At 36.6% G+C, this 14,088-nt stretch overlaps 1 protein-coding gene across 2 annotated transcripts in view; it reads left to right on the plus strand.

Moving 5' to 3' along the window:
• Nucleotides 1-646: 646 nt before the first annotated feature.
• LOC141503314 (desmocollin-3-like) overlaps nt 647-14,088 on the plus strand; it is a 51,308-nt gene continuing 37,866 nt past the window's right edge. Inside the window, exon 1 of one of the 2 annotated variants that reach the window (XM_074208541.1) lies at nt 647-944. In XM_074208541.1, coding sequence (XP_074064642.1) covers nt 876-944 — 69 coding nt within the window. In that variant the 5' untranslated portion in view covers nt 647-875. The remainder of the gene's footprint in view (nt 945-14,088) is intronic. The other variant, XM_074208542.1, reaches the window with a different exon arrangement.

Genomic DNA, 14,088 nt, shown 5'->3' on the forward strand with positions numbered 1-14,088 from the left:
ATAAAATAATTTATTAAAGAAATGAAACAAAAAATCGTGAACTTTTTTTTCATTTTGTATTTTCATAGCACACCTGTAAAGTCAAGATGACCAATCATACTTAGAGTATCCTATGGGAGCCAAAAGTCTCTGGAAAAAAGGGCTGGCAAGGCTTTCTCACCTGAAGACAGTATTCTGGAAAACTAGTCAGGAGCTCAATGGGAGGGACCGCTGTTCCTTTAGTAGATATGTTCTCGACTTCAAAATATGTGTTGAGACAACGATCCCTTCAGGCAAACTTATTTTTTTTTGTCGGTGTAGCAGAGAGCCAGGAATAGGGAGGAACTAAGAGAGTCTTTTGTATACCTCGGCTCTATGAAGGGCGGGTTGGTAATAGTGCCCTAAAGATAAACGGAATGGTGAAAATCGATTCATCTGCCTCTGAAAAGCTACTAACCCGCTCAGCCTTATTTAAAAATTAAAAAAAAAAGCGCCGGCGAGAGAATGGCAAGCTGAGACTTTCTCATTACTTTCTCCTGGGGAAGACTTGAGAAATTGCTAGGAGGGGCCCCTCAGGGTGTCCTGGGAGTTCTGGTGGCCCCTTCTTACGTCAGAGGGAAAGAAGCTCCTGGGGCAGGATTTGGAAAGGTGAGAGAAACTGAGAGGAGAAGCCACCCTTCTTTCAGTTCCTCCTCCTCCTCCTCCTCCTCCCCCTCCCCCTCCCCCTTTTCCTCCTCCCGCAGCTGCAGTCGCCTCTCACTTCCTAGCCACACTCCCAGGTGGGAAACCGTGGCTGAGGTCGGGGCTGGAGAGTCCACCAGGGGCTTCCACTCTTGTTCTCCAACTTTGCACCCTGTGCCTCCCCCTCCCTCCTCTGACCTGAGATCCTGGTTGCAATGGCCACCGACTGGCCAGCACGTTCCCGGGCTGTAGCCGGCTACCAGAAATTCCTGCTGACCCTCTTGGTGAGTATGGCCGCGGGTCAGTGCGCTCCCGGGGAGGGGCAGGAGCCATTGCCCCCCACAGGTCAGCTGGAGAGCCCTCCCAGGGGGTGGGGTCAGTTGTCCTGGGGCGGGTTGGGGTGAGGGTCAGTCGGAGAAAAGGGGGAGATATTGGGAATGGGGTAGATCGCCAATGCGAACTAGGGGAGCCCTGTTGGGGGAAAAGGCCACCGGGGGAAGGGAAAAGGAGAGCCACGAGCTGGGAGAAGAGCGGAGCCTGGGAAGGGGGTTTTCGCCCTGGAAGGTGCAGGGCCTTTCTCACAGCCCTCCTTCCCAAACTATGGCTCTGGATGTGAGAGGTGTGTGCGTGTCTGCCTGTCCCAAGACTCTGGAGCCTGCGCCGCCCCTGGAAACCGCCTCATTCCCAGCCCCTCACCCAACCTCCGCCAGGGTCCTAGCCTGACCTGCGCGGTGGCCCGGGCTTATTGTCACGGGTGGAACTGCTGAGCTCCTTGCCCTGAGCCCCCCAACAGGACATTTCCACACCGAGGTGAAAGAAAAAAAAAGACCAAAGGATTGAATTTCCTGGAACTTGATAGCTCCCGGGAATTGTAGGGGGGACCCACTGCCGAGGGAGGAAGAAAAGAAAGGATTGGGGACAGAAAACGGAGAAGTTTCCTTCCTTCCCCGGGAGAGACTGTGCCTGATCCTCCGCTGTGGGGAGGAGTAGGTGTGAAGTCGGGTGTGGCAAAGCCTCCCAGCCTTTCGGGTGGATCTCGGCTTTTGGTTTAACCTTCGGGAATAGTTTTCTTTCTGTCTCTCATCTCTGCCCCAAAGTCAGTGTGCCCAAGGAAATGAACCAAGTCATAGGAAAAGAGGAAAGCTTATTTATGCATGGGAAGCTCTCCGCCTCAACAAAGAGGACACAGGAACTGGTGGGCAGGGAAGGGAGGGAGGGAGGGAAACAGCTGGGCCAGCAGGAGTTTGGGCAAGTTTGCTAATCCCTAATGAAACTAATAATTCACATTTATATAGCACCTTAGGGCTTTTAAGACCTTTTAAGTGTATTATATCATTGTCCCGAGATTTGAAAATTAGTCTGATGGGGACTACTGTCTGTCTGAGCACACCTTTGATGTAACAAATTGATAAGATGTGGTGGTGGTGGGTGGGGCGGGAGACTACTCAGATTTGAGGGCAGGAGTTTAAAAATCAGGCATGTATAAAAAATATTAAACGTTTTTCCTCCTTGAGACACTATGTGTGCCCCTAATACTTGTTTTGGAAATAATAGGAATAATCATAATAATGATTGAAAAATTCTGGATATGTGGAAAAGGCAAGCTGCTGGTTTCAGTCCAGGGGGTTTTCTGATTGAGTAGTGGTTAAAATCAGGAGATTCTTAGATCAAATCCAGTCTTGGACACTTAGAGGCTGTTTGACCCTTGGCAAGTCACTTAACAAACTCCTTAAAAAAGAAAAAGGAAAAGAATTGGGGGGAGAGGCATCCATAGGGAGCAAAGATAGGGGCCTTTTCCCTTACTGCTCTCTTCAGAAGAGCTTGGGTTTCAGGGCCAGTAGAGGCCGATGAATACCTCATCTATGCCAAATTTGACTGTCTTTTGATAGACTTATATGAGATACAATGTCTTGTCTCTCCAACTAACACTTCAGGGCAAGGATCAAACTTGCAACTTATTAGTATTCTTCATAGTGCTTAGCATTGTGCTTTGCACAAAGTGGATAAATAAATATTTGGTAACTGATTGGCTTCTCCATAAAGCCCTGCTTCAACGCCTTCTCTGGGTGTGGAGACTTCTTGAAGTCTATCCTAGTGGTGTGTGCAAGCTCTGGCAGGTCTAACCAAACTGGAAAGGCTTTGAAATGTCTGTTATAGACTGGACTAACTAGGTTGAGAGAATCATCAGCTGCTGGTCATTAGGTGAATTATTTTGATCACTCTAATCACAAAATTAAAGCATGAATGATAAAGCCACAAGGATAAAATTATAATTTGAAAATCTGAAGTTACAGTGATGCATCAGTTGTTATTTATAGCTATGGGGAACAATGTTCATTTAAAAACATAAACTTTGCCCAAATATGGAGAAAACTTCTTTCACTTGGGTAAATATCTTTAAAGGTTTTCTTGTTTTTGTAAATATTTTGAGAGGTATTCAAACTTTTTTTAAAAATGGTGCTTATGTTATTATTTCTTTTCTTAAGCAAGTGTGTAAAAACAGGTAGATAGTCTGGACTAGTTTGGAGGTGGTAAAGTCAAGTTTGGTTTTTATTAGTGCTTAGGTGTAGGAAGGATAAACAGTTCTGCTGGGAATTTAATATTTGAAAAACTGACCTGGGGGGAAAAGGATAATATAGAGATATTATAAACCCAGGTTAGTGATGTCCCCATCTCATATTTCCTTTATTTTTTTAAAAAAGGGAAAAATTTAGGAAAAAGTTCTAAATTTGAAGATATTCTTTACTAATTGATACATCTTTTCCTTTAACTTCTCATCATTTTCATAATCTCTTTATAAACACCTTGTGCCCAGATTGAACTTTTACTAATTTTCTTCTTTCTGTTAATTATGTAGCTCCAAATGATACAATATTCCCAAGTAGAAAGTTCATTTTATGTTTCAATTTAATGTAGGTGTTTAGTCTGATAGCCTTTTTAAAGAAAACACACACACACACACACACACACACACACAAACACAGACACAGACAAATACATATATTCTTACCTTACGTAAAAATCACTGGAGTCTCTGGAAAACTTTTTTTTATAATTGGTTTTAAAGTTCCAGTGAATCTTCTGCATTATTAGTGCGTGAAATGGGAAAAAATATTGCTTTTGAAATAAGTTTTAAAGCCCAGCTGTTCTACCTGTTTTGTAGTTCTTGAATATCTGTGGTCCTCAGCTTCCTCACAGGTTGGAAGAAAGACTTTTAATGCTTCTTCCAGCTCTAAATCTGTTTTCCCCAGCACCTTCAATGTGTGTAGTATTTCCCTTTGGAAGATAAAGGAATTGTTAAGCAGCTTTTTGGATTCTATCCCCTCGAACTAAATGTCTTAAGATTTTTTTCCAAAATGAAAAGGAAAAAGCATTGCCAGAATAATCAACTGTTAGTAAAATTGTATAAAACTAAACACCAGGCTTCCATTTTAAAGCAATTTCAACTTAAAACAGGTATGATAAATGTGGGAAATGGTTGGCTTACCCATTCTTCTGCATGTTTTTGAGTTGATCTGCCAGTTACTTCTCTAAAAGCTCTGTAAAATTGTTAATATGTTTCTGTTTTTAGAATACAAAATTTGGAGCAACTCTCAAACTGAGGACTGAAGGTTACTTTTTTCCTATATATGAATTAAATTTACTCCCTGATGTTTATGTAAATGTGAGGCATAGTAGATAGAATTGATTTAGAATCTGGAGAACTTGTGTTTAAGGCATGTTTCTCTCCATGCTAATTATGTGATGCCTACCAAGTCATTCTACTATTCTACCTCTCTGTGGTCCAAGTCAATCTCTTTTGATTCTTTAATTTATTTTTTTTTATTTTGTCTCTTTAAGTTGAAGAATATTCTCACAAGAAATTCATTCTCCCCCAAGAAAGACAGTTTGTTAAATGTTTTTTGGAGATATGGATGCTTTCATGCCCTTCATTTGTCACAATTAACTGTGATGATCACAAAATCATTTAATCATTCAGCATCCTAGACAATATTCTATAACTCTCTATACTATTGCTAATCTGAATTAGTGAAGGAGGTTACTAAGCAAAATAAATTGACCATAGTATTATAATCCAGTCACTTTCGTATTTTCCCCCTTAATGTTTTAAAATGATGTGACTTTTTATAAAACAGAATGCCATACATGATTGGTGATATAACTTTTTTTGCTTCAAAAGATTTCATGTATTACTTGCTCCAACCAAATATATGTGCAACCCTTCCACACCCTGCTTTGTAAATTACTACTGCCAAAATAAATTTGATGGTCAAGTTCTGATGATGAATCACAGAGTGTTGAAACTGTATGAGAGTTTATGGATGATCTGGTCTTTTTCATTTTTTTCAGATGAGTAAACTGAGGCTGAGAGAGATTATGCTTTACTAAAGGTTATAAAACTATTAAGTATCTAAACAAAGATTTGAGCTTAATTTTTCCAACTCCTAGTTCAGTGTTTATTTTTTTTAAGTAACTGTCCAAAAGTAGAATGAACTGCATTAGGAGGTAAAAAGTTCTCACTCTAGGGAAGTATTCAAATAGAGGATGAGTGATTACTTATTGGGGTTAGTATAGAAAAGATTCTTGTTTAGATGTGGATTGGATTAAAGATTTCAAGGTCCAATCAAACTCTGAGACTTTTTGGATTTAAAGAAAGAACATGTAAAATTTATATATTTTTAAAAGTACAATGCTTGCAAAGTTTAGATGCTTATTAAAGATATGACAAATTGATTTTAACAAAAGAAGTAGAATAATATCTATCTGGAATTTCATTAATTTGATCTCATAAATGTTACATTTGTAAAAGACGTAAATACAATAAAAAATGATTCATTATTTTAAATGAAATAGACCTTTCAGGATATGTCAAAACTTTAATACAGCTTTTCATGTAATTTCCATCACCTATAACACAGGTAATGATTGTTCATAATGACAAATCTCAGAATATACAACTGCCTTCTGATTCATTCAGACTCATAATTGTAGAATCTTAGAGATTATCTAGTTTAACCCTCTACCAAATCATGAATCCCAGTTGCAACATCCCCAACAAGTGGTTATCTAAAATTTTCTTTAAGATATCTAATGAATCAGAATCTAGTGTTTCTCAAATGTACCCATTTCATTTTCAGACTACACAAATTGTTAGTTTTTTTTTCCCTTTATAAGATTATGGAGGTAGAGCTGAATGAAACCAGAAGCCTTCTAGTTCAACACCCCCATTTTACAGATGAGGAAAATGAGGTCCAAGCTTAAATTACTTATCTAAGATCACAAAGGTAACATCATCTGAATTTGAACACAGTTCCTGCCTCTGGAGTCATTGCTTCTTCTTGTATATATAGCTTCTTCCTTATGTTGAGCAAAAGTTTTTACTATTTGACTTCTGGCCATTGTTCCTAGTCTTTCCCTTTGGCACCTAATATCTTGTCTTTTCCTTCTACTTGAAAATCAAATGTTTGAGGACAGCTATCATGACTCCTATAAATCTATTTGTGTTCAGGATACACAGCCCCATTCTTTCACTTATTCAGATGTCAATATCCAATATCTTCATTCTAGCTATCAAATTTTGAATCTATTCTATTCTGCCAATGTCTTCTAAAAGATGGTATCCAGGATTGGCCATAGTATTTAAGATGTGGGTTTATAAAGACAAAATATGAGATTACCATTATCACCTTTATTCTGGGCATCGCGTTTTTATTATTGTAGTTTAAAGTGTCATGAACTCTTTTGACTATAGTCTGACATTGCTTGCTCCCAATTGAGCTTAGATTCCACTAGAACTATAAATTTTTTCCCAAAGAACTACTTTGTAGACATACTTTCTCCATTTTGTATTTTTTACAGTTGATTTTTTCTAGCTTAAGCATAAGACTTTAAATTTATCCCTATTAAATTTCATCCTGCTTGCTCTAGCTTGCTCCTTCCTCTAGTTGAAATTTCTTTGACTTTTTTATAAAGTGTATTTGTGATTTCTACTAGCTTTCTGTTGTATGTGTGTTTGATAAGCCACTACAAATTGATGAGAATTCTACATGTGATAAAAATTGAAGAGGTTCACTGCTTGGTTTGTAACAGGGCTTGTGAATGGTTCAGATCAAAGAACTGTTTTCACATGATTCCAACATGTCATCTATGACTTTCTCCAACTCCAAATAAGATAGAACTAAGTTGAGAACCCTGAAGCACTCCACTACAGAATGTCCACCAGCTACTAGTGAAAGTCATTAATTTCAAACCTATCTAATTAATATCACCTAATCCTCATTTCTCTGTTTTATCTCAAAGCACATCAATTGGTCAATCAACAATCATTTTATTATTTATTTGGAACTTATGATTTAAGCACAAGTACTAATGATTTAAAAAGGCAGAAAATAGCCTCTGCCTTCCCTGGGCTTACATTCAATCAGGGAAAACAATTTGCATAAATGTATATATATAAAAGCATAACACCATTTGAAGTAACTTCTGCCCTCAGATTCAAGGATGAAATTTGTGAATCTGTTTTACTACTGTAATAACTCATGAGTCAGAATCAGTGAGCTCCCCTTTAATTTGCTTAATTGTGTTAGCCAGTAGCAAAAGCACTTTCTAACATGGCATAATGAGAACAGTAGCTGTACAGTATTCTCCTTTCCATAAATCTTCTCTCCTACACAGACATACAACATTCATGGGAAGAATGGGCATAAATTCAGAGTATATACCAGTGAGGCACTTCTGTATAGACTGCATGTAGTCAAGGCAGCTTACTCCTTTAGTGCTACAGGACTTTGATGTGTTACTTTACCCTGGATATAGATCACTTCTGGCCAGATTGCTCAGCTGGGTTTACAGTCTGATCTTCTCCATGGTCATTTTCCTTCTTTACTGACTGTGGACACATTTCTTTCCTTTTGAATTTTTTTGAAATTTTGAATTTTGCAATTTTCCCCCCTAATCTCACTTCCTTCCTCCCCAGCCCCCACAGAAGGCAATTTGATAGTCTTTACATTCTTTCTGTGCTATGCATTGAACAAAATTGAATGTGTTGAGAGAGAAATCATATCCTTAAGGAAAAAATAAAATATAAGAGATAGTGAAATTATTTAATAAGATAACTTTTTAAAAATTAAAAGTAATAGTTTTTGGTCTTTGTTTAAACTCCACAATTCTTTCTTTGGATACAGATGGTATTCTCCATTGCAGATACCCTAAAATTGTCCCTGATTGTTGCCCTGATGAAATGAGCAAGTCCATTAAGATTGAACATCAACCCCATGTTACTGTTAGGGTGTACAATGTTCTTCTGGTTCTACTCATCTTGCTCAGCATTAGTTCATGTAAATGCCTCCAGACATCTCTGAATTCCCATCCCTCCTGGTTTTCTAATAGAACATTAGTGTTCCATGACATACATATACCAAAATTTGTTCAGCCATTCCCCAATTTATGGACATTCACTCAATTTCCAATTCTTTGAGTGGACACATTTCTTGAAGCTATTTCCTTGATGCAGGTCTTTGTACACATTTGAAGAGAGCATGAGTGATCCCTACTAGATTTATTGTCTCCTGTGAGGTAGGTCACTCCATTGACTGAGGTAGAAGAAGTTAGAGAAATTCTCTTGTCCTCCCAGTTATTCCTTTTGAAAGGCCCTGTTCTTATTTAGCTGTGGATTCCGGTCCACAGTACCTTTTCTTCCTTCCTTCTCACTTTCTTCTGTATTCTCTGTTATCATTCAACTGAAACTGTTCTTCTAAATTTACTAATAAGGGGTGGCTAGGTGGCATAGTGGATAAAGCACCAGCCCTAGAGTCATGAGTACCTGGGTTCAAATCCAGTCTCAGACACTTAATAATTACCTAGCTGTGTGGCCTTGGGCAAGCCACTTAACCCCGTTTGCCTTGCAAAAACCTAAAAAAAGACAAAAAACTAAAGTTACTAATAGTCTATTAATCGCCATATTTAATGACCTTTCCTCAGTCTTGATCCTTTTTGACCTTTGTGACATTTGACATTGTTGATCACCTTTTCTTGGGTATTCTTGTTTCTCTAATCTGTCATGACACTGATTGATGTCTTATGGGTTTTTGCATTTGGAGTATTCCTTCACAGTTTTCTCAGTCATTCTCTGCATATTTCCAGTTTAACAAGACTTTGTACTGGATCCTATTCTATTTTCCATCTACACTATCTTACTTGATGATCTCATCACTTTCCATGGATTCCATTATCATCTCTATGCAGATAATTCTTAGATATACATATCTAAGTTTAGTTTCTCTCCTGAGTCACAGTTTCCCATCATCAACTAACTCTTGACTGAAATGTCTTGAGACTTGAAATGTCTCACGGATATCTGATTACAAACTCACCATATCTTAGAGCTCATTTCCAACCTTTCCTAATTTTATTTGGGTTAACACAAATCTCCTTATCAGTTAGTTAGATTTTTCAACTTTGAATATTTACTCTTCCTACACATGTGCAATCAAGCCAAATCTTGTTTCTGCTTCACAGTATCTATGGTATATACAACTCTCCATTAATATAATCACCGCTTTAGTTTAACTCTCATCATATCTCACATGAATTATTTTCTATTTTCTATTTCATTTGATATTCTTGTCTTAATCTTTACCCATTGTAACTTTTCACTCAGAAATGATTTTCTTAAAGTGCAGGTTTATATTATTACCCATACCTTAACACAATAAACTTTAGTTCATTCCTATTACCTTCAGGAAAAAATATGAACTCCTGTGTTTGACATTTAAAGCTCTTTATAACCTGGCTGGCCCCCTTTCACTTTTGTATTGTTTAAAATTTTATTTCCTTCCAAGCCCACTATCATCTGGTTTTATTGACTCATTTATTATTCCTTGTATTAATATACAATATTAATATTCCATATCTCATATTTATACCTTTGCACTTCTTGTCCACTGTGCTTTCCCACATAGCTTTTGTTTTTAGAATTCCTGACTTTCTTTAAGACTCAAGTCAAAGTTACCCTTCTACAGGAAGTATTTCCCATTCTCCTCCCCCACTTATAGCTACTGGACCTGTTTCTTCTAAGGCTACTTTCCATTTAACTTGTGTATATCCTGTAGTTAAATTTTTATTTACATGTTGTCTCCTTCATAGAATGTAAACTCCTTGAGGGCAATGACTGTTTTTGCTCTTCTTTGTTTTCCTAGCTATAAAAGAGTTCATGGCCTATACAAAGACTTGAAAATAATGCTTATTGATTGACTGAATGGAACTGATGAATTCAGCCTTTTATCAGGCATTTATTAGGAGTATGGCCAATCCCTGTCCAGTCAATGGTATTGTTCTTTCCAATTCAATCAAGGAAAATTTTTTCACAGTTTTCCTTTTTTCCTTTCCTTTTCTTTCTTTTCCAATTACATGCAAAGAAAATTTTCAACATTTATCCTTTTGCAAACTTTTAAATTTGACATTTTCCTACCTATTCCCTCCCCATGGCAGCAAACAATCTCATATAGGTTGTATATGTAAAATCATAATGAACATTTTACAGTTTTCTTAACCAAAATGACTATCAGGGTATAAATAAGTATTTGTATTTCATTAACATATCAGTACAGAATTTCCCCTGTTATATTCTTCTTTCTTCTTTTGAATAAGATACATAGAAAATAGACATAAGATAACCTTGGAGGGGAAGGCAGTGGTACCTAAAATTGTGGGGAAAGACTCCTGGAAGAAGTGATGAAAGTGACTTGAGCTCATATTTAAAAGGAATTGAGGAATTCTTAGATGTAAAGGTGAAAAGGCAAAGTGGTCTAGGCATGGCAGAAGGTACAGAAATGGGAGATGGAGAGTTCTATGTAAAGTAGAGCAAGTGTGCCCAAATTGATGGACCACTGAATGCATGACAAGAAGTAAGGTAAGGTAAGGTTGTTGTTTATTCTCCTTTCTTGAAAAGGACCATTATGTCCGGAAGGTGATGCCATGACTTATAAATGAACTGCATTTTAGTGAGGCAGGGCTGTGCAAAGTCACCAGTCTGATTCTCTCCTCTGGAGTCATCTGGGTCCAGTGACAAGATATAGTTCAGGGCAACTGGTGATGGCCCCAGATGCAGTGGGAGACCTTGACCTTTTAAAGTAAAGGTCTTTCCCAGGTCTCAATTTGTCTGAGACAACACCTAGCATAGGAAGGAATGAGATTGTGAAAAATTTTAAATACCAGTGTTTATTTTTGATCCTAAAGATGATATATAACCAATGGCATTTGAGTATGTGTTTGTGTTTGTGTGTGTGTGTGAATGTGTGTGTGTGTGTGTATTTGTGGTGTGCATGAAAAGAGAATTAACTTAAAAAAACTACAAGTGACTTTGGAAGTTGTTTAGTGAATAAACTAGAGTGGGTCAATACTTTATAAAGAAAGATCAAATAGAAGACTGTTGTAACAGTCCAGGTGGCTGAGTATAATGGCCTAAACTAGGGCATTGTCTCCATGAGTGTGGAGAAAGGAACATGGAGACAGAAATACAAAATTTGGCAATGGACTGGATATGTGGGATGAATGACAAGTTGAGAATGTCATCAAGGTTGTAAATCTGGTTATCTGGAATGAAGGTGGTGCTCTTAGAAATAATTGTAAAGTTCAAAAGAGGGAAAAGTTTTCTCAGATACAGGAATTTAGTACATAAGCAGGTAGGACTTTTGGTGTGAAATATCCAGTAGGTAGTTATGATTTAAATGCTTGGAGTTCAGGAAACTCTAGTAGAGCTTGGAGTTATCAACATACAGATAATAAATAAATTCATGATTGTCAATGAGATCAAATAAGCTAAAGTAGAGAAAAACAGAATTGGGCCCAAGATGGAACATTGGAACTTACCCTTAGTTAGCGGGTGTGGCATGGATGACAGTTTCAGCAAGGGAGACTGAGAGTGAATGATCAGAGAGGAAGGAGAGAACCAAAAGAATGCAAGTCACCTGAACTAAGAGAAAAAGAATATCTAAGAGAAAAAGTTGATCAACAGAGTTAGATATCACGGAAAGGTCCAACATCAAGAGCAATGATGCTTTCTGTAGCATTTTGCTCAAAGCCATAATTACCATATCCTTGGCATTATCTTGGATTCTAATCTAGTGATGGTATTAGAAAAGGAACTGAGGCTAGACTGGCATAGTTTGATCTCTTTTTTGCTTCCATTTCATTTATGCCTCTTGCTAGTATATAACACTGGGATCGAAATACTCTACTACCTCTACACAATAAACTTTACCTTCTAACAAAGATTAAATTTAAAAACTGCTCAGGAAAACCATTCAGTATACAGCACATACAACATTTCCCAAGTTTGCTTACTCCTAATAAACCTATCCCATTTCAAAGTTGTGAATCCCAACCTTTCTTAAGTATAATCTGTATTTTTAGTAATTTCTTTTAGAATTTCATCAGAAATCAGCATGGAAACACCCCACCCTACAATTTGAGGTGAACATCTTCTTCAACCATTTGAAAACTGGAACTCTTTCCCATCTCTGCACTTAGCAGGCCTCCTCTTCTCTCTGAGTATAGGTCATGTATAATGGTTTGATGGTCATTTTCACACATTCTCTCGAGGATGTCATTTGTCTCCATGAAGTGACTGAAATTCCTTAAGAATAGTTGAGACATAGGTAGCAGAGTAAATAGGACTTTGAGATGAGTCAGGAAGACCCTGATTCAAATTCTGCCTTAGACACTTATTGTGTGACTCAGGACAAATAACTGTCTGCTTCAGTTTTCTCAATTATAAAATGGGTATGATAATTGTTCTTACCTTCAGGATGATTGTGAGGATAATAAAATAATAATATTATTTATTAATAATTAGTAAGTATGGAATTAATATAATAATATTATTACAATTAATAATATATTAATAATAATGAGATGACAAAATTTTCAGCCTAGTGTCTGGCACATAGAAGGGGCCTGTTCCCTTCCCCTTTTCCTCTTTTAAATTATTTGTCCTATTTATCCTTGATCTTGATTTTATTCCATTTTTGCTATCTGGAGCATTCTATTTACTAGAGAAACCAGGAGCAAAATGAGACTTGACTAAATTTGCTTTCAACTGTGATAACCTTCTAGTTCAGGAGAAGTATGAGCCTACTCTTCTTTTGATCTTCATCTAGTTCCTAATAAAGCTAAAAATCTTTTTTTTACTGTCTAGTATTTTCACAAGCCATTGGTCTGGGAGGCTTTAAGTATCTTGATCTTGTTTTTGATCCCCTTGGATAAGAATTATCCTCTATTAATTTTGTAATGTAGGACAGTAGTGTCTAACTCAAAAAGAAAACATACCTTATGGACTGCATGTTAACTTAGGAAATCAAATATTAATATTATTTGTGTTCTATTGTATTTTTATTTATTTTGTTAAATATTTCCTGGTTACATTTTAATCTGGTTAACTTAATTCATAGTGTTGTAATTTGAAGCCTCCCATTACAGGGTATAGACCATTGTTATTAAAGCAATGAAAATCTAGGTATGAGTATCTCCAAATATGACTCAATTCAAAAGAGAACTTTGGTTTAATGATTCAGTTTTTCTCCAAATTTTATTCTAAAACTTATATTAAAAATAGTATTTATTTTAGAAAACCATACACTGATTCTCTGTAGTGTCATATTTGACACATATAAAATTATCTTAGAGAGCTTTGTCCTTGAATTGTATAAATTTTCAAAATTGATAAAAATTAAAACACTTTAACAGATTATGCACATAATACACTGTAAAATTATTATGGGAGAAGTGATTATAGAATTGAACAAGAAAATATGGTTAAAGTGTAGTAGAATGAAATCTAGTCAATCACTATTCACATGCATAATGCAGTTTATGCTTTGAATGTACATATATACATAAAACCACATCAAATGAAATGGATAAGATCTATTGCTTGTTGGACCTTTGAAAATGAAAGCCCTGTAGATATATAAAACTCAATATAGTGAAAACAGAGCTTGTCATCTTTATTGAAAAAAACCATTCTTCTGATGAATTTTCCTATTTCTGTAAAGAGGCCACCACATTCTTTCAGTCAACCATATTTGGAACTTTGTAATCATTCTTTTACTCTTCACTTTCCCTTTCCCTTTCCTCTTTTCCAATCACTTGCCACTCTTATTAATTGTGCCTTGATAACATTTCTCATATATATCTACTTGTCACATGGTGACTATTCTGATACATCTTCCATTCCTTCTTTCTCTTTCCACTCAGATATATGTTTGCATGATATATATGTCATGTGTTGCATAAAAATCTTAGTGCATTTTCATAACTTAAAGGGTTATTACATCTTTTGGAATACATTGTAAAATTTAATCTAATTATATACAACTTGTTCAGACTTGTTATTAAAATATATTATGTTTTCACTTTGTTTTACTGAAG

Source organism: Macrotis lagotis, chromosome X (genome assembly GCF_037893015.1).
Source record: "Macrotis lagotis isolate mMagLag1 chromosome X, bilby.v1.9.chrom.fasta, whole genome shotgun sequence".
Classification (NCBI taxonomy): Eukaryota; Metazoa; Chordata; class Mammalia; order Peramelemorphia; family Peramelidae; genus Macrotis; species Macrotis lagotis.